The following is a 21093-nucleotide window of genomic DNA, read 5'->3' as shown; positions in this document are numbered from 1 at the left end:
TATTTATTTATTTTTGAGTGCGTTGGGTCTTCGTTGCTGCGTGTGGGCTTTCTCTAGTTGCGGAGAGCGGGGGCTACTCATTGTGATGGCTTCTCTTGTTGTGGAGCATGGGCTCTGGGTGTGCGGGCTTCAGTAGTTGTGGCACGTGGATTCAGTAGTTGTGGCTCGCGGGCTCTAGAACGTAGGTTGTTTAGTTGTGGCACACAGGCTTAGTTGCTCCGCGGCATGTGGGATCTTCCCAGACCAGGGCTTGAACCTGTGTCCCCTTCATTGGCAGGCGGATTCTTAACCACTGTGCCACCAGGGAAGTCCCAGTAAGAGTTTTAAAACAAGATCTCTAGCGTGGTTCCATGATGGAGCCGCTAGCCTGGAACCTGCAGCCAAACCCTGTTTTCAGTTAAATTTTTATGACTGAAAGTTACCTGGTCGGAATGAATAAGATTCTTCAGACTTTGAATTCAGATAAAGACAACCAAGTAGAAATCCATAGTACATGCCTGACACTCTGTAGATACTCAATGAATTGTTTTCTACTTTAATCAAAATAAATAATATTTCTCCTTAAGTCATTTATTCTAAGCATTTTGAAGACATTTAATTTCTGTCCGAAGTGCAGAGCAAACGTAATGGTTCAATTACTTTAGAGACAACAAACAAACAAAAAGGTTAATTTTGTTTGGTGATTATCTGTTTTGATGTATGTGGAAGAGGATTTATATTTTGTTGAATAAGCTGGTGATGGTCCTGAGGTTTTACAGGTTAAATAAAAGTCAGTAGGAGTTATTTTAATTTTGAGGCTTGTCTCTGAGTGCGAGACAAATTTTTCAAGTCTATGTGGCAGAAAAAAAAAATCTTTTAGGGACCATCCAGCCTAGCAGGTGCATAGAAATAGGTCATCAGGAGCAATTTCTGGAAAATATAAAAGAAGAAGCCAGCCAATTGAAATACAGTAAGTCTCTAGATTAACGTACTCAGCAGAAATGCAGCTTGCCTGTAATGTGATTGCCAGTTCGTCCCACCCTCTGCCCTTAGCTGATGCGGAGGAGAGGGGAACAGTAGGAAATGACTGCTTGGTGATCATTTGATGTTTTCTCAGTTTTGTGTATAATCAGTCATGTACAGTAAAGGTGTGCTTTCTTTACTTCTGTGCTTTTCACAACAATACAGAGTGAAAAACACTGTTTTTTATTAACTACAAGTGAATGTGACATTACCTTTTATGTGAATGGATTTTATGACCCTACTTATGGGGGGAGTTTTACTGGTTTGTTTTTTTGGTTTTTTTTAATAGATTTCCAGTTGTTCCAGCACCATTTTTTAAAATTCTTTTATAGTGTTTATTTATTTTTACTTGTTGACAGTTTGCTTTATTTATTTATTTATGGCTGTGTTGGGCCTTCGTTTCTGTGCAAGGGCTTTCTCTAGTTGTGGCAAGCGGAGGCCACTTCATCGCAGTGCATGGGCCTCTCACTATCGCGGCCTCTCTTGTTGCGGAGCACAGGCTCCAGATGCGCAGGCTCAGTAGTTGTGGCTCACGGGCCCAGTTGCTCTGCGGCATGTGGGATCTTCCCAGACCAGGGCTGGAACCCGTGTCCCCTGCATTGGCAGGCAGACTCTCAACCACTGTGCCACCAGGGAAGCCCAGTTTTACTGTTTTTTTATGTAGGCATTGGATACAAGTGATCCACAGAGCTCGTCTTCCGCTAATTGCCCTTTAACACCCCATTATAGAGCTTTCAAAGTAACTGATCACTTCATTAGGTAAGCATATGCTTTTGTTTTTGTTTTTAGGGAATGTGTAACCAGTGCTCTGTGTATCCCACTAGCAAGCCAGAAGAGGTAAGGATGAATGAGTCATTTGTTTTCTTTGCTTTGATTTATGAGCAATTAAGATCGTCACTTTTGTTTGTAACAGGAGTTCCACTGGACGACCAGACTGGACCTGCATTGTGGTGGGCTTTACTTCGGGTTACGTACGCTTCTACACAGAGGTGAGTTGAGTGCTGTGCGGTTCCGAGATACCAGCTGACTGGAGCACCTGGTAACCCACAACCATCACACTCACTTGCGACTCATGACCACCTGCCCCTTGGGACTGTGTATTTGATACTTTATGGGGTGGAGGCTGGAACAGGGGGAGCAGTGGTGGTAGAAAGTTCCAGCAGGAGCTATAGAGAAGAGAAACCATATTCTGCAAACAGACTACCAGGCATCCACAGAAGGCCCGTTGGGGGAATGATGCTCTCTGGCCGTACCTGTTCCGGTATATTGGTAAGAAAACCAGCAGGACTTACCTCTGTGCTTCCTCCTAGAGTGGCGTGCTCTTGCTGTCACAGCTCCTGAATGAGGACCCAGTGCTACAGCTCAAGTGCAGGACCTATGAGATCCCACGACATCCCGGCGTGACGGAGCAGGTAGCATAAGAGATTGTGTCCAGAGTAGTAGTGGCTTTACTTTGAAGTCGTTTCTTCCCTCTTTCATTGGGTGGAAACGTTAAGCATCTTCGTGTGGCACAGTTAGCTGCGCTGTCGTATTCTAAATAGAAATATAAGCTACTCATAGCTGAGTAAAGAATACCAGTCTTGCTTTCACTTACTTAATGAAATATTGTATGCTTTGCTCTAGAATGAAATAAAACACTTAAGTCAGAAGACAAAAAGTTTTCTCATTTTTAGAACTTAATAGTGACTTGAGGTACAAAATGGTAGTTTGTAACTTTATATCTTTTTAATTTGAACTTAGGTACCAAAATTATATAGAGAGTAAAAGAAAAAAGTTCTAGCTGTATTAGTAATAGTGCTACCACATTGCACTAACCTGTTTCTCAGAAACGGGGTTATTAAGTTTTTATTTATTGTGGAAAATATTTTATATTCATTGAAGATTTTGATAGAGAAAACAATACTGTTGAGTGTCTAAGGCTCTCCACAGTTTTCACTTCTTCCTGGTGCTGTGTGAGATTTTCATTGTCTCACAGTCAAAAAGTCATTGTAGAGCCACATAAACTGACACGCTCTTGCTCAGCACACCTTGTTTGGTACCTTGTCAAAACTATATAATATGCCTTCTTTATTTCTGCTGTCCTGCTTCCAGAAGATTTGAAGTAAACAAATCTTCACATTTGACTATGTGGACTTAAATTGTGCGATAGATGGACTGGAGCTCTAGAAGAAACTTAACTAGTAAGAGAGACTAGACTAATACCTATTAATACCTATGAATGAGTTAACCAGTAATATTAAACAATACCTTATTATTTCCTAGTTTTTATGAACAGAATAACTTCTGTGCATGTTTAGAGAAGAGGGAGCTCAATTAGGACTGGGACAAAAAAGGAAAATTTCATGGAGGGGGTGAAGTTTGAATTAAGCCTTGAAAATGGGTATCGAACTTAATTGGTGAGAAAAGAAGGGAAAGTATTTAGGTAGTCAGGAGAAAAATGAAGGAAGATTCAAACATAGGACTGTGTATGAGACAACAAAGAAACCTATGTTAGAAACTAATGAGAAATCGTTGAATAGGCTGAGTGGCCAAATTTTTCATGCATTTGAAAGCCAAGTGAAAATCGGAATTGATTCAGGAGATTTAGAAGCTACTAAAGATTTATGAGAAGGAAGTGATGTAATCAAAGGGATCTTGAAGGACTCTTTCTTCAGGGTGAATTGGACTTGTGCGAGCCTGGAATCAGGGAGGCTAGTTATCTGGTTTTTTAAGTTATCTGTAATAGATGTACAGTGCTGGGAGCCAGGACTGCAATGGCTGTGGAAAGAGAAAGGACTAGTCCAAAAATCATTTTGGAGGAACATTTGACAGGACTGGTTATCGTATTGAGATGTCGAATTTTAAAAAGAAAAATGAGTTGGCTCCGAGATCTCCATCCTGAGGTGTGCCATTGACAAAGCTGGAAGAGGGGACTGCTTTGGCAGTAAACAGAGGTTATTAAATTTGGTTTTGGACGTGTTGAGTTTGAGGTGATGGTAGGAAATAAAATGAAAATACCATCATGCCTGCAGTGATACAGAACTACCATATAGACACAAAGACTAGATTGAAGACGATGGTTGAATAGATAATGAATGAATTCTTCTGCATAAAGGTTATAGGAAAATAAAACTGAAGCCTGAATACTTAAGTCTTATAATATTCATCGTAAGGAGACAGGAGAACATGGAACTATTGAAGGAAACAAGGAAGAAGCTGTTGGAAATCCAAGAAGATAATCTGTTTATTGAGGCTATGTCTTGAGAGCCATTTCCCATTTTTTTTTTTTTTTTTACAAATTCTCTGGAAGATGAAGGTTCTTTAAACACTTTAAACTTGGTTATGTTTATAATAATCTTTTTTTAGAGCTGGCGGGAAAATATAACTCACATTTAAATATTTGTTTGCTCTTTGCTTTTGTGAGTCAAGAAAATCCTTTAGTTGAAAAATAACTTATTAAACATGCGGAGAGAAGCCTTTGTCGTTACCCTGTTTTCTACACAGCATCTCTGGATCTGATACATCAGTTTATATATCAAAAATATCTATTTGCTGCTTCTTCAGTATACTCCTAGATCTATTAAAGATCACAGGGGCAGATTTCCTGTAATTCAGTTCTGGGGGCAGTGAGTGTAGTAGGTGTGATGGCTGATCATTGCAGGAGAAGATTCCAGATGTTTTTCTGGAGTGTCAAAGAAACTTCTTCCGTGGTTTCTGCATAAAGATCTCTGTCATTTAGCATAATTTCTGCAGCTGTTGGACCACTGGTGTTTGTATGAGTGTCTTCTTCAGGAAGGCGGTCTCGTTTTGGAGATAACTGACGAGCTGGTGATTAGTTCCTCCGAGTCAGGGGCTCTCTCCCCGCTGCCACGCTCAGTGGACTTTGTAAGCGTAGCCTTGTGAACTTGTTATGTGAGCCCACACCCCAGCTCCCTCGTCCCCTGCTTCCCACCCCTTGTGGCCCACAAATGTCTTTTAAAAATGGAAACACCCTGGCTTCCCTTGTGAAGCAGTGGTTGAGAGTCCACCTGCCGATGCAGGGGACACGGGTTCGTGCCCCGGTCCGGGAAGATCCCACATGCCGCGGAGCGGCTGGGCCCGTGAGCCATGGCCGCTGAGCCTGCGCGTCCGGAGCCTGTGCTCCGCAACGGGAGAGGCCACAATGGTGAGAGGCCCGCGTACCTCAAAAAAAAAAAAAAAAAAAGGAAACACCCCAACAGTCCAGTAGAAAAAGGGGCAAGGCAATTCTCAAAAGAAGAAATATAATTGGTCTAAAGCATATGATAAAATTTTGAACCTTATTAACAATCTGAGGACTATAAGCAACTACATTTGGATAATTTTTCACCTTTCAGATTGGCAAAGATGAAGATTAACAAAAGTTGGTGACAATATGGAAAAACAGACACTGTCATGTATTGTTGATAGAAGTAAAAATTGATAGGTACTTTGTTGAGACAGTTTAATAACACAAATGAAAATCGTGAACACCCTATGACCCAACAGACCCCCTTGAAGGAATTTATACCAAAGTGATGTGCAAAGATATATCCAGAAGAATGTTTATTGCAGTGATGTTTATAATAATGAAAATATTTAATTCATTCACAAATATTTATTTACTGCCTGTTATGTGCCCAGTTCTAACCACTGAGAATCCATTGGTGAACCAGACATGCCAAGTTTCTGCTTTCGTGGGACCTGCAGTTTGGGGATGGTGGAGGGAAACCAGCGATGAATAACTAAGGATTCCAAGATGATTCCAGCCTCTGATAGGTGCCGTGAGGGAAGTAATCATGTTGATGAGAGTATACTGAGACAAGGGAATGGAGATGATGTTTGAGACAGAGGCTCAGGAGTAGCCTCTCAGAGCAACTACATTTGAGCCGAGACCTGAACGATCAGAAGAATTAGGCAGGCAAAGACCCGGGAGGTGAAGGTCCAGGCACACGGAAAGTACTGAGGTGATAATGGCCTTCGTGTTCAAGGAGCCAGGGGAGGGAGGTGAGATGAGGTTAGAGACAGGGGCCGCGTCTTGTAGCATGGTTACAGTTCAGGTTTATTCTAAGTGCAAAAGGGAGCCATTGGAGAGATTTAATCAGGAGAGTGGTTCAGTCTGCTGAGTCTCAGGAAGATCACGCTGTCTGTGGAGCATGGGTGGTGGAGAGCAAAGGCAGAGAAGCAGGAGGCCAAACTAAATGTCCATCAGTAAGAACTGGTTAACTGAATTCTGGTTCATACAATGAAATACAGCATCTCCACAACAAGAAATGATTCGCTTGCTTATTGAAATGGAAGAATATAATTGATGTATTTTTGAGTAATGAAAAACATGTTATAGAATAGTTTTAGAATACCAAAAATATGTTATATGGTATAGTCTCATACAAAAGTGTGCGAGATTATATGTGACACTATATACTGATATATGTCTGGGATTTCAGGTGAGTTTCCTTTTTCTCTTCTTTTTACTTTTATGTGTTGTTTTTATCCATACAGTGACTATATTTCATTTTTATGAAACTTGTACATTTTTTTGGTTACTCCCACCATCTCTCCTGAAAACATTATTCACCATGTACAGAGGCTCATATTTGAGAAGAATGTTAAGTCCTTGGCCAAGAGGCATTCTGAAATTGTCTATTTTTACTATTTCTCTGCCTGATATTGTTTTGTGTGTTGGGTGTTTGACAGTTGTTTAGTTATAGTATTTTTTAATTTTACATTAATAATGACATTCAGCTATAATAGAAAAATAGATCTGCTTATTTGGCAATAATGAAAATTTATTATTTTCTCCTTTCTTACTCCTTTAATAGAATGAAGAGTTGAGTATCTTATATCCAGCTGCCATCGTGACTATTGACGGATTCAGCCTTTTTCAGTCTCTTCGTGCTTGTCGAAATCAGGTGGCAAAAGGTAATTTTGGGCAAGAAATAGCTAACCTCTGGTGATGTTTGTCTCATTTAACTTAATCTACTTAGAGAATTAAATACGTCTTCTAAATTAAAAAGGCCTTCTGAACTAGATTTAAAGGAAAAATAAAAATGGTTACTGTAGAAATGGGAGTGCGTTGTTGGGTAGATTGCTTAGTAAGATAGAGGCGAGGACTAGAACATCAACTCTCTTTACATGTTGCCAGTTGAACTGCAGGCTTTATTTACTGATTCAGCAATATGTCTTGGCCAGTTAAGAGAGAGATTCAACATTGGGGTGGAGAATTTAGTTGCATCTAGCTGAGAAACCAGATTTCTCACTAGATGGGCAGCTATTTGGGCCAGCACACTAAAATCTTGTGATTCTATGTTGTTTCCATTCTCACTGAGGATAAAGATAGTGTAAAGTTTGCAGGGGGCATTTCCCTCACAGTAGGCAGGACCCACTAGGAAGTCAACATCAGCTGCTTTTTGCTAACTTGAAACACTTCTGAACAGAGAAAAGTTAGAGACCTAAATATAGTCTACATAGGCAGCTACATCATTTCCAGACTTTGGCATGAAAAGTGCACAAATAATCAAGAATTCTTAATCTTTACTACCCATAGTTTACAGTCTGATGCTATTATGTCTTTAGAAGAGGATATTGGTTTTCATCAAATTCAAGGTGCCATTGATTATAAGATGCACTATTATTTTCTGTTTCATTAAGAAGTAAAAATGCTGCCAGTGAGAGAGAGTCACACCATCGATTTTAAGATTCCAGTTTTAGAGATGTTAAAATCATGGGAACAAAAAGCCTTAAAAGCAATGAAAATACCAGTGTTGGTGCTGACTTTCCCCATTTTCTTCTGGGCTTGGATAAAGGAGCCTAATGGTCCTAAAAAGAGCAAACAAAGTTTAACTCTTAAATGATTTAGACAACTCCCTGAAAGAAGAGTTTAATTAAGATGTGTTATCTAATTCATAAAGATTGTTCATAAATCCAGAACTAAACTATAAGACACAAAAGAAACAATTTCTTCTAAGGAAAGTATGCAGCATCTTTTTTTTTTTTTTGCGGTACTCGGGCCTCTCACTGTTGTGGCCTCTCCCATTGTGGAGCACTGGCTCCGGACGCACAGGCTCAGCGGCTATGGGTCACGGGCCTAGCCGCTCCGTGGCATGTGGGATCCTCCCAGACCGGGGCACGAACCTGTGTCCCCTGCATCGGCAGGCGGACTCTCAACCACTGCGCCACCAGGGAAGCCCAAGAATGCAGCATCTTACATTGCAATAGAAAAATTTTCACTGTCTTTTTTGCAGATTGTAACATTCTTGGTTATATTTCTCTTTAATAGTGCATGCTTTTCTGTAAAGTCAAAATTTGTTTGAATTTTTATACCTATTTTCATAATCTTTTAAATTATTTAAATTTAGCCCACCATAAGTTTCAATATCTTTGTTATCTTGGAGACATAATAGTTACCATAAATGTATGTGCCCAAAGAGAGTGGCCATTTTCTGTAGATAAAAATTCTGTCCATAAAATAAACTAGAAATAGACAGTTGTGTTTTAATTGGTATCGTCAGCCATTTCACTTTTACTATTTTTGAATTTCCGTTTATTTTGTTATGTATGAGTCCATAAAGCCATTTCATCTCCTAGGAAGTAAGTAAGTAAGCCACTTTGTGCCCTCTTATTTATTTTAAGTTGCTCTAAAAATAATTCTGATTACTTAGCTGCAGACTGTTGTGACTTTTATTTCACAATATAGGAAAACTCTCTTCTTGGCCTTACTCTCAAATCTGAAGTGCTCGGAGGATTACATTTTTCCTTTATCAGAGTACTTCTACTTCCAGAATAAACAACCAGAATCCAGCCATTTTCTAATAGGTAGCATGAGAATGTACTGATGACTGGGGGCCTTAGGCATGAACCTATGGCAAGAGCTGGAACTGTTGCTTTTCTTTTCATTATTCACTCCCTAGGTGGAAATGCTGAGGTCAGTGATCAGCATTGCATTCATTTTTCTGACAGTGCTATCACTGTTAGCATATCTTTCTGTCAAGCCTGGCCTCAGTGACTTGCATTCAAGACCCTTCTATTATGTGTCCTTTGCTGGGCATATCGTCAGGTTTCGCTAAGGCACTGGTTGCTGTTCCCAGGATTTTATCCACTGTCTTACTCAAGGGGGAGAAATTAGTTACTTGGCTTCTACTGCAGTTTGAATTCACCTTGATTTTTAGTGGTAGTCTAGAATTTTTAATAGTCTTCTCCAATTCCTTGAGTGTTCCAAAATCTCTTATGACAGCCAACTTAGTCTTTTAATGTTTGCATTTTATGTGCGTTGCATTGGTGTGAATAAACCTCACTGTGTGCGTAGTTTACATTACTTTGCCTCATTATTTTTAGTTGAAATTTTAGAATAATCAAGTTATTCTTGATGATTTTTTGGTAAAACTTCATTTTCTCCATTATATTTAAGTTTGGATTGTCTACTTTTTATCTTTGACAGCTGCAGCGTCAGGCAATGAGAACATACAGCCACCACCGTTAGCTTATAAGAAATGGGGTCTGCAGGATATCGACACAGTTATCGATCATGCTAGTATTGGTAAGCATGACTAGTTCCAATTCTTTTGGAATTTACTTCTTATCCTTTTTTTTTTTAACAATACTTCTTATACTTTTTGATTGAAGTATCTCATTTATCGGAAATGTAGATTTATTCTCATGTGAAAAGAATATGCATTGTCTTTAGTGAGACATTTGGAAGGTAGTTCAGACTTAGAGATTATCAGAGGTTAATGTGTTTACGAAATGGTAGCAGTTTTAGCAATTATGCCCTCAGCAGCAGTACTGTCCAGTTTTAAGTCACTCACTATTTGACTTACTTTTATACAGATGAGTTTAATTCATATAATTACCAGATAGATCAGTCTTCTACAAATGTAACTTGTAGACCAGCAAAATATAGAGAAAAGCAGATTTTTTCTTGCAGCCAGTATTTGAAGGCATACTGTCTTAGGTTATCGGGAATGCAGAGGTGGAAAGACGTGGGTCTCTGCTGTCAGGAAGCATGAGGCTAGTTGGGAGAAACATGTGAAAACAATACGGTGCCACAGCATGATGGGTGTCATAGTAGACAAGGGGACCGGCTGTAGTGGGAGCAGAGGAGAAGCCCCTGGCACCAAGGGAATCAGGGAACAGGAGGTTGACTTCAATCTGAGGCGGAAAAAATGAGTAGGACTTGACCAAGAGGACAAGCGTGGGTGAGGCGCTCTAGCCAACAGGTACTAGTGCCTTGTGTGCAGGAAAGACAATGAAGACTGGCCCAAGCGAGGCCAGTCTCTAACTAGGAGTCAGATTCTGAAGGGCTAGTATACTATGGGAGGAACTTATATCTTTCTCCTCGCCACGTTGAGAGTCACTGAAGAGTTCTGAACAAGAGAATGGTATTATCACTTAGCCTGTTGGAAAAATCACTTTGGTGGAAGTTTAGAGGTTGCAGTGTAGGGGTCCAGACTAGAAACTAGGTGCAGTAAGGGAAGCTGTAATTATCTTGGTAAGAAGTAATGGGCATCTAAATTAAGAGTAGAAATGGGTGTGGAGAAGAAGGAAATGCTATTTTAAAATATATACCTGTTTTTTTCTGTTTAATAGTATAGTATATGCTTGTTAAAATTTTCAAATAGTACATAAAAATATAAAGAAAAAAGGACTGTAAATCCTACAGTCTAGAGATACTCACCATTGGCTTTGTGGTAAACATCCTCACAGACGTGTGTAAGTGCAAGTGTAATATGTGTATGGTTATGCAGAGATATGTCTTCATTAAAAGGGTTCTATCACGACAACTACATTGTAGCCCTTTTCCAATCGACATTACAAAGAGGCTTTCACAAAAGTTTTGCTAAATATACATTTTCTCAGAGTCCTAGTAGAAGACAGATGGCATCCTTGAAATAGGATAATTGAAAGAGGTTTTATTTGCAGAGAAACTACTTATACAGATGTGGTATAGGAGAACCACAAAGGATAGTACAGCGTCTTGTGGGCTGATTAGCAGTGCAGCTGTTAACCACTCCTAGGCCTAAATTCTGCTCATTGGAGATAATGAGTAGAATCAGCGCCTTAAGAGCAGGATGGCTTTTGGCCAGTGGTCACAAGGAAATAGATATCCTGTTTTCGTTCTCCTTTCTGTCTTTGATGTCCTGGTGAGACTTCCCATTGTCTGAACCCAACTTGAAGTCTGGGCTAATAATATGCACACGCTGGCTCCTTGGGGCCAGCAGGCAGAGAAGGAAGGAGTGTGAATCCAGAGGGGGGGAACAGAAGATACCTGACACGCATATCTTTGTGTATTGTTGCATTTCTGGTACAGAATACAGGTAGACCTTGTTTTGTTTTGCTTTGCTTTATTGCGTGTCACAGATGCTGCTTTTTTACAAACCCTGTATTGAGCAGGTCTGTTGGTGCCATTTTTCCAAAAGGATTTGCTCACTTCGTGTCTCTGTGTCATATTTTGGTAATTCTTGAAATATTTCAACCCCTCTACCAGCAAAAAGATCATGAGTCGCTGAAGGCTTAGATGATGGTTAGCAATTTTTAGCAATAAAGTATTTTTAAATTAAGGTAAGTATGTTGTTTTTTTAGACATCATACTATTGCACACTTAACAGACTACAGTATAGTGTAACCATAATTTTTACTTGCACTGGGAAACCAGAATATTCATTGACTCACTTTGCTGTGATATTTCCTTTATTTCAGTGGTCTGGAATTGAACCTGCAATATTTCCTAGGTCTGCCTATAATCTGTAATAACCACCTTGTTGGTAGACATTCGTTTGTCTTTACTTTTTGCTAACATAAAAATGTGTGAAATTCCAAAGTGTTGAGTTCAGTTCAGGGCGACTTCCCTGTTCTGTTAATTAAACTTTGGAACATTGAGACAGGCTAGGAGAAATGATTGGATAGAAACTATTATTCTATTCATTTATCTCCCAGCCTACAAAATGAAAAAAGAAAAGGTGCCATGAGCTTTATTCTGTGTACACCTTTATGTAGAGGTCTGACTAATTCATTCAACAAAGAAATGAATGAATACCTGTTACATCCCCTGGCACTAATATTGGTGCTAGAAATACAAGGCTGACAGTACCCCTGCCCTGATGAAGCGTACGTCCTGGTGATGGGGAGACAAAAAATAAACAATTAAACCAAATGAATAAATAGGGTAATGATGAAATGTTAGTAAGCATCATGACGAAAATAAGCAGAGGGTTATGACAGAAGTAAAGGAAGAGGGGACTCTGGGTAGACTGGTGAGCAGAGGCCTCTCCTGAGACATGCAGGATGGGAAGAAGCCGAGATAGAGGCCCGGGGTGGGGGGAGATGGAAGACTGGAGGCTTAAAGAAACAGAAGGGAGGTTGATGTGACTTGATTGTACAGTGAGGGGGAAATGGGACCAGGTAAGGTTGGAGATGTAGACTGGGGTCAGCTCACATAGGTGTGAGGAGTACGGGTTTTATTCTAAATGCAGCGGACGTCATTGATGGAGTCTAAGTAGGGGATATTTAAAAATATCCCTCTGACTGCTCTTTAGAGAGAGGCTTACAGAATACAGAGAAGACCAGCAAGGAGTTTGTTGCAATAAGAGAGAATGAGGACTTTGTCTAGGGAGGAAGCAGTGGTGCTAGAGAGAAGTAGACAGGTTGGAGATGTATTTGCACTTGCTAAGGGATGGGTATTAGAAACGAGAAAAGGAAAATAGTCAAAGACTTCTTAGCTTTTAAGTTTAAGCAGCTGATTGGATGATCAGGCTATGGCTGAAATGTGCATAGAAGGCAGAGATTTGAGTGGACAGGTGGAGAGTTGTGTTTTTTACAGGTTAACTTCTGACACAATCAGACATTGAAATGGCGATGCCAAGTAGACAGTTGGATATACGAGTCATAAGGTCAGGAGAGAGGTCCCCATTATCCATATAAATTTGGGAGGGAATGGTTAACTGTGGAATGCGTCATAGAATTCAAGAAAGGAGAAGGTCCATTGGATTTGACAACATAGAGCTACCTCTTCATTGACTCTGATCTGAGAAGTTTTAAGTGGAATGGCGAGGATGAAAGCCAGATTGGGGTACGTTTAAGAATAAATATTTCCACCCCCTACTTTCAAAACTCAGAAACATAAGAACAGGAAATCAACTCACAGCATCTCCATTTTGACTCCAGTCCTGACCTCTTCACTAAACTTCTTCCTCATTTTCCAACTACTGAACATTTCCCCCGGGTATCCAAACTTAACAGATCCCAAACAGAATTCTTGATTTCCTCTCCTCACACTTGGTCCTCCTTCGTTCTTCTCTCTCGTCTTCGTCTGCTTTTGCCCACACCAAAAGCTTTTGAGGCGTCCTTGACTGTTCTCCTTTTCTCACACTCCTCATCCAGTCCACCTTCGTCTCTCCTACCCCCACAGTAGATCCTGAATCTGACCGAGTCTCTTCTCCATTGTTGGCAGCACAGTAGTCCATGCCACCATTGTCTCCTGCCTGAACTATTGAGGAGAAAAAAATCTTAACTGGTCTTTCTGCTTCCTTTCTCTGATCTCTAAAATCTGTTCACCACTTAGCAGCTAACGTGATCCTTTTGAAATACAAGTCATATTTTTGTCACTTCTCTGCTCACAACCTTATAGTGGCTTCCCATCTTAATCCTGATAAAACCCAACGGCCTTACGGTGGCATCCAAGGCCTGACATTGTCTGGTTTATGGTACCTTTTGACTTCATCTCCTGTAGAACTCTCCCCTCCTCACCGCCCTGTTCCACCACGCTGATCTCCTTACTGATCCTCAAATACACCAAGCATCCTCCCAACTTTGGAGTCTTTGTAATTGTTGCCCTTTCTGCTTGGAAGGTTTTACGCAGCTAGTCACATGGCTCTCTCTCTCACTTCGTTCAGGTGTCTGTTCAAATATCATTTTGTCAAAGAGGCCTTCTTTAGCCAGTATAATAGACCTAGAAAATTATCCAGTGAGTTTGACTTCATGGAAATTTATATTAAGAAGAACTGTAAGGTGTTTGAAAGTGTGGAAAGGCCTCAGTTGTTCAGGGAAAACCCTAAATGACAAGGTAGTAATAAATCCAGAAAAGAAAAATTCACATCTAAGGCAGTGTCATTACAGTAGGCAACTTGTCTCAGCAGTGAGTTCTTTATAATGAGAACAGAGTGTGAATTTAAAAATTGAGATATGGTTATATTGGAAGAATAGGGGAGGAAAAAGAGGGGCTGTATATGTGCTATGTCTTCATTTACCTTAAATCAATGAAAAATAATGCTAAAATTGGTGAATCAAAAGACAACAGTCCTCTAGAGCCCACCAATTTGCCACAATATAGAGAGTAAGAGAGAATGTTAAATAATACCACAGGGATGCAGTCAGCAAAATCTAGACTGTAGGAAATTAGTGTCCAACAGCCTGGTTTCTTCTGTGAATAAATTTCAAGAGATTTGGGCATGGGAGGGTAGAGGGGCAGAGAAAGACAGTAGGATTTGGGGCTGGTGTTGTACACGCCCATTTGTTTGTGGTCCTTACGCTAAAACTCAGGTGTATCGTTCTTCTCTGACAATGATCAGCTCTTTTGGTGCAGACAGCAGAGAATGCAGAAAGTTTAGGTCAACCAAGGGTGAGATTGAGCCGGGTGAGTACGTGGAGGAAGAGGGGGACAGGGGAGTCGTGCAAGAGAGTGATTGTGATGGAACAGAAATCAGAACCAGGTAAGAAGCGAAGTGATCACATGAGTTACTGGATAAATAGTGTGAAAACGGTAGGAGTAATGTACTGAAACTCTTAATGACATGTAGAATTATTATTATTACAGGGGATTACTAGAGTAGTTAAGATGGAAAGCTAAGAGGTGGTGGTCAAAAGGTGGTATGCTTAAAATCAAAGTTTCAAAAAATATATAGTTGATAGTGACAGGATGCAAGGGACGGCATTGAAAGTAGATGACCTTACTGAGTGAAGTAAGTCAAAGACAAATATCATATGATATCACTTATATGTAGAATCTAAAAACTGGTACAAATGAACTTATTTACAAAAGAAAAAAAGAGTCACAGGTGTGAAAAACAAACTTATGGTTACCGGAGCGTGGCGGGGAGGAGGGGGAGGGATAAATGAGGAGATTGGGACTGACATATACACACAACCATGTATAAAATCGATAACTAATCAGGACCTACTGTATAGCACAGGGAACTCTATTCCATACTGTGTAATGACCTAGATGGGGAAAGAATCTGAAAAAGAGTGGATATATGTATATGTATAACTGATTCACCTTGCTGTACAGCAGAAACTGACACAACATTATAAATCAACTGTAGTCTAATAAAAATTTTTTAAAATTACATTTGACATTATTAATAAAGATTGTCAATTGTACTTATTATGTTTCAAAATGATATTGCGTTATACCTGGCTGATAACTTGAAAGTTCTGTAGTTATAAGAAATGACAAAGTGTTATTGAATTTCCTATATAATGAAAAAAAAAGTGGATGACTTAAATTGTGGGAAGGAAGAGGTCATTCATGGCAAGGATGGAAAGAACTGGTCACCCATCTCTTATGAATGGGTGAGAATAAATCCACTTAAAATTTTGGATCCATTTTGCTGGATAGCTTGTAGCCGTTTATACTCACACCTATAGTGTGTGGGAATATGAAGAGAGCGTATTGAAACTTAAATTTCAGTTTCTATGTGACACCATTCAGCCTTTGATGTGCTGGTAGAATAAAGCAGAACTTAGGCCAATTTTAATCATGTAGTAAAGACATTTTGTATATTGAATCATGAATTCATTCATAAATATGAGACAGGCATTATAATCTTTCAGAACAGTTCAGCTTTTGTAAGGATTATTTGATGACTTTAATCCCTAAATCCAGTAAGTTGTTTGCTTATGAACTCCCTAAAAGCATTTCCTTTACCAGGCTTCCTCTTCAGGAGCAATGCATTTTTTGGACCATTTGCATTCAAAGTCGAGGCAGTACACATATGACAATTAGAATAACTCATGTTCCATTCTGCAGTGTGTTTGTGTTCGGAACCTCTCAACCGGGTATCTTCACGTACCATGAGTACCCGAGTTGGAAGACGCTGCCCAAGGCCACATGTGTTGGAATCTAGCAGGATCTTTACTTTCTAGATCTCTAAGCTCACTGTCCCCCTCCTTGTCTCCCTGCCACCTGGTGCGTTTAAATGGCGCTGGCTTCTCTGCTGCCCCACACAGCATGTGGGCGTCAACATTCAGTCTGTCTACTTCTGTCCTTAGAGCCTTGAGGAAATGAACACTACCTCTGCATTGTAAAAGCCTGGGGATGTCTGGACTGCAGGGTATCAGTAGATGTTTGAAAGGGTTTATTTTCACTGCGTTGGGAAGGATATGGGAGTACAGATGCTCTCCTACCTTTTTGGTCGGGGTGTACGTCGGCAGCACTCTACAGTATACAACGTCACAGTACTTGATACAGTTTTTAAAAAAATGTAGATCCCCTTTGAGCCTGCACTTCTGTTTATGAGGATTTGCCATACAAATGGACTTATATATAGATATGCACAGATCTATCAAGGATATATGTTGCAGCATTATTTGTAGTGGCAAAAGGTGGGAAACAACATAAGTGTCCATCAGAAGGTCAGATCAGTTATGGCATGGCCACACAGTGGAATACTCTGAGTGATTTCCAAGAATGAGGCATGTCTCCTTGATATTTTATTAAATTTAAAAAAAGAGGCACACATCAGTTTATTTGGTGTGCTGACATTTATGTGCATACAACATTTCTGGAAAGCAGCCTAAGAAACTGTTTCAGTTGTTACCTCGAAGAAGTGAACTAATACCTGGAGATGTTGGTGGACTCTGTATATATATCTTGCACCATTTGAATTTGTATCTGTTTAAAAAATTAATATTTAAATTTTGTAGTATTTTATAGCTTAGAGTAATTATAGGTGGCAACTTTAATATCTTATGAATGTCTTATGGCACTGATCTTGTAGCTTTTGAAAATGATTTTTGTCTGTTAAATGAAACTCAGCAGTTAGCATCTTAGAATGGAGTTGAAATAAAAATCTAATAACCTAAAATGACAATGTCATTTCAGTTCATTAAAATCATGTGTTGTTATTGTTGTTTTATCATTAGGTATTATGACTCTGTCCCCTTTTGATCAAATGAAGACTGCCTCCAATATAGGTGGATATAATGCAGCAATTAAAAACAGCCCACCCGCCATGTCTCAGTATATCACTGTAGGGTCCAATCCATTTACGGGCTTCTTCTATGCTTTAGAGGTAAGTGTTTCATCACTGATCTTGATTTTTCAACATATCTACAAATTGGGATGGTAACATAGCCTTAGAAAGATTAAGCAGTTTACATTTCCAAGTTTCAATGTAAGCTAAAATTAGCCTCAACTCACTTTCTTCTAAATTCTTTAGATTAACTGAGAAGGTACTAGAGTCAGTGTAATACAAGCGGCCTTCTTTGTTTCTGATGCCCCGAATTCTTAGTTGAGTTGTCTTTAAATATTGGTGCAGTACTCAGAGGCTTAGTGTTGTTAGTGATGTCAGCCCACCAGGGATTTGAGTAAATGAGGAATTGTAAAGACAGAGCAAGCCGCCAACTATAGTTGATAAAATGGTGAAAATTGCTTCCTAAAATTGGGAAAAATTAGGTGTTAGATTTGGTATCTCCTGTTGTTCGCTTAAACAGCACCCTTCTCAAAATGGTTCAAACCATCTTTTTGCTTTAATAAAAATACATTTAAAAAAAAAAGAGGGGGAGGGATAAATTAGGAGTTTGGGATAAATATATACACACTCCTATATATAAAATAGATAAATAACAAGGTCCTACTGTAGAGCACAGGGAACTATATTCAGTATCTTGTAATAACGTATAATGGAAAAGAATCTGCAAAAGAAAAATATATATATATGTACACATAGCTGAATCACTTTGCTATACACCTGAAACTAACACAACATTGTAAATCAACTGTACTTAAACAATTTTTTGTATAATATAAAACATTTCTAAATAAAAACTGGTTAAAAAATGGAAAGAAAAAAAAAAAAGAGGGAAAAGGGCCGGTTGTATATGGATAAGAAATCAGTAGCCCTGGTAGAAAAATGCCATTTTAATGTCCTAGTTTAAATTTTTTTCATTAATTACAGTTTAAAGAGGAAAATCCTAAAGATAACTAAACTACTAGTGATTTTACTTTTTTTTTTTCTTTTTTTAATTGGCTGTGCCACATGGCTTGCAATATCTTAGTTCCCCAAACAGGGATCAAACCCGAGCCCCCTGTAGTGGAAGCACGGAGTTCTAACCACTGGACCACCAGGGGATTCCCTTACTTTTGAACTGTAGAGTTAAAACTTTTGATTATATTGCTACCTCCTACCTTTTTAAGGTACATCTCGTTTAGAAAATATATTTTGTTTATCTGTCAGCTGTTGTTTTCTCTTTCAAATGTTCTGTTTTTCAGGGAAGCACGCAACCATTATTATCTCATGTTGCACTAGCAGTGGCAAGTAAACTCACTTCAGCTTTATTTAATGCTGCCAGGTAATTACATCACAATTTAAATGATCTAATTTGCATCTCACTAGGTTTTAACTTATATTTTGATAGTCTGCAGTTTAAAACTCTGGAAGCCCTGGTTTTAGTCTGAATTTTCTTTCTTTTCAGTGGTTGGCTTGGTTGGAAAAGCAAGCATGAAGAAGAAGCTGTCCAGAAGCAAAAACCCAAGGTTGAACCAGCTACCCCATTAGCTGTAAGGCAAGTCTGTCATGCTCTTCTCACATTTTAGTATTTTTAGGAATGCGCTCTTGAATTAATGGTCTTTCTGTGTGCTTAGCTGATTTGTTGATTTCCTGAGTCTTTGGAGCTTCTAAAAGTCATTAATGTGGGACTAATTTATATATATATATATATATATATATATATATATATATATATATAAATTTATTTATTTTATTTATTTATTTTTGGCTGCATTGGGTCTTTGTTGCTGCACGCGGGCTTTCTCTAGTGCGGTGAGCCGGGGCTACTCTTTGTCCTGGTGCTCAGGCTTCTCATTGCGGTGGCTTCTCTTGTTGCGGAGCATGGGCTCTGGGTGCACTCGCTTCCGTAGTGGTGGCACGTGGGCTCAGTAGTTGTGGCTCACGGGCTCTAGAGCACAGGCTCAGTAGTTGTGGTACACAGGCCTAGTTGCTCTGCGGCGTGTGGGATCTTCCTGGACCGGGGCTTGAACCCGTGTCCCCTGCATTGGCAGGCAGATTCTTAACCACGGCGCCACCTAGGAAGCCCAATGTGGGACTAATTTTTTTCCACCAGAATGTAAAGTCCACGAGGACAGTGATTCTTGCCTGTTTTATCACAGCTGTCTCCCTGTCATGTAGTGGGGGCTCAATGTGTATGTGTTGAGTGTGCTCTTCTACAAACACCTGTACACTTAGCTTAAGTTGCAGGAAAATTGGTTTTTTGATAGCTGTTGGATTTCTTTCTGTAAAAAGTTGAGTTTGTCATTAAGCTGTAGAAACTCAAAAAGGACTTAGTGATTTCTTTAAAAAATAAATAAATAAAAATGAGGGGTCCCATGTATCCAGGCACTCTTCAACATGCTGGCTTGTGCTTCCTTGCTTCAGCAGTGCTGTAGGATATTTAGTGGATTTGTCAGGTTTTGTGGGGAGTGAGTATGATTTTTGCCTGATTCTGTTTTTAAATCATTTTTTATTACCCAATAGAAAGGGAAATAGAAACCTCCCCCCTTTTTTTAGATGTTCTTCAACTAAAGAGATATAACTAATTATCTGTTATTAAAATTGATTAAAGATTATCTTCCAGGGTTTCTTCCATCTTAAAGTATGTTATAACACATCACATTTTCTAAGATCACCCAAGAATCAAGAAATAAGCCAAATGGCCCTTATGCATCCAAATAGATGTAACAAAGTTTGAGTACTTTGTCTCAGGGACTTTTTCAAAATGAGCTCTTCTGGTCCTTTCTCAGTACCTCTTTACTTTTATTTTACTCACAGTTCTAATAAGATTGATAATAGACCAAGAGCAGTTTACAGATAACTATTTAGAAGAAGGAACATTCTTGTACTTGCATTGGTCTCAGCAAGATATGATTATCTAGAAAAAAAAAAAAAGGGAACAGATCAGAAATCAGAACTACACAGATGCCTGTGTAGGAACAGAGTATTCTAAAATTTAGTTGGTTGTGAGGGTATTGTTTCCTATGATGTATCATTTAATCAAGGAAATCTAGTTGTACTTGAGACTCTCTGAAAATAGGTTGTGGATACCTATATAGAAAATCTCTGAAATGAAACCTAGGTGTTTTTATTTTGTAACGGAAGAAATTTCCTTATGCATTTTGTATTGCAAAATGTGGTGTGATCAGTTAATAAATTAGGTATTAATCCATAGAAAGTTCATATTTCTTTATATAAAAACAGATTCAGCCTGTTTTGTGAATGCATTTCATTATTCTTTTATGTATTTCTAGATTGCACTTTGATTTGAGCTTTCTGTTTTCTTTCAAATATCAGATTTGGACTTCCAGATTCCAGACGCCATGGTGAAAGTATATGTCTGTCTCCATGTAACACGCTGGCAGCAGTGACAGATGATTTTGGCAGAATTATTTTGTTGGACGTAGCTAGAGGAATTGCAATACGCATGTGGAAAGGTACTTTCTTACAAAAATCCAGAAAAAACAGTTAATTTGCTTTCTAGCCCAGCAGTTGGACAGTGTTATCCTTTTTCAGCTTCTGGTTGATAACAGTGTTTAATTCTTTTTTTTTTTTTTTTTTTTTTTTGTGGTACGCGGGCCTCTCACTGTTGTGGCCTCTCCCGTTGCGGAGCACAGGCTCCGGACGCGCAGGCTCAGAGGCCATGGCTCACGGGCCCAGCCGCTCTGCGGCATATGGGATCCTCCCAGACCGGGGCACGAACCCGTGTCCCCCTGCATCGGCAGGCGGACTCTCAACCACTGCGCCACCAGGGAGGCCCTGGTGTTTAATTCTTTACGTTTATGCTTTTTGTTTGTTTGTTTAAACCATAAACTCAGATCAGCAACACTTGACCCAGTAGTCTAACTGATAT

General features: G+C 39.4%; 1 protein-coding gene across 1 annotated transcript in view; it reads left to right on the top strand.

Annotated features, from left to right (window-relative positions):
• The window catches only part of RAB3GAP2 (RAB3 GTPase activating non-catalytic protein subunit 2), a 94441-nt gene that overhangs the window by 35960 nt on the left and 37388 nt on the right, over positions 1 to 21093 (top strand). The window contains exons 5-13 of the mRNA XM_081254454.1: positions 1792 to 1839; positions 1916 to 1991; positions 2313 to 2414; positions 6801 to 6900; positions 9416 to 9514; positions 17116 to 17264; positions 18464 to 18543; positions 18667 to 18756; positions 20538 to 20677. Coding sequence (XP_081110580.1) covers positions 1792 to 1839; positions 1916 to 1991; positions 2313 to 2414; positions 6801 to 6900; positions 9416 to 9514; positions 17116 to 17264; positions 18464 to 18543; positions 18667 to 18756; positions 20538 to 20677 — 884 coding nt within the window. The remainder of the gene's footprint in view (positions 1 to 1791; positions 1840 to 1915; positions 1992 to 2312; positions 2415 to 6800; positions 6901 to 9415; positions 9515 to 17115; positions 17265 to 18463; positions 18544 to 18666; positions 18757 to 20537; positions 20678 to 21093) is intronic.

The sequence above is a fragment of the Mesoplodon bidens genome (assembly GCF_964165515.1).
Source record: "Mesoplodon bidens genome assembly, chromosome: 2".
In the NCBI taxonomy this organism is placed as follows: domain Eukaryota; kingdom Metazoa; phylum Chordata; class Mammalia; order Artiodactyla; family Ziphiidae; genus Mesoplodon; species Mesoplodon bidens.
The sequence above is the reverse complement of the archived record's forward strand: the minus strand, read 5'-3'. Positions and strand labels throughout refer to the sequence as shown.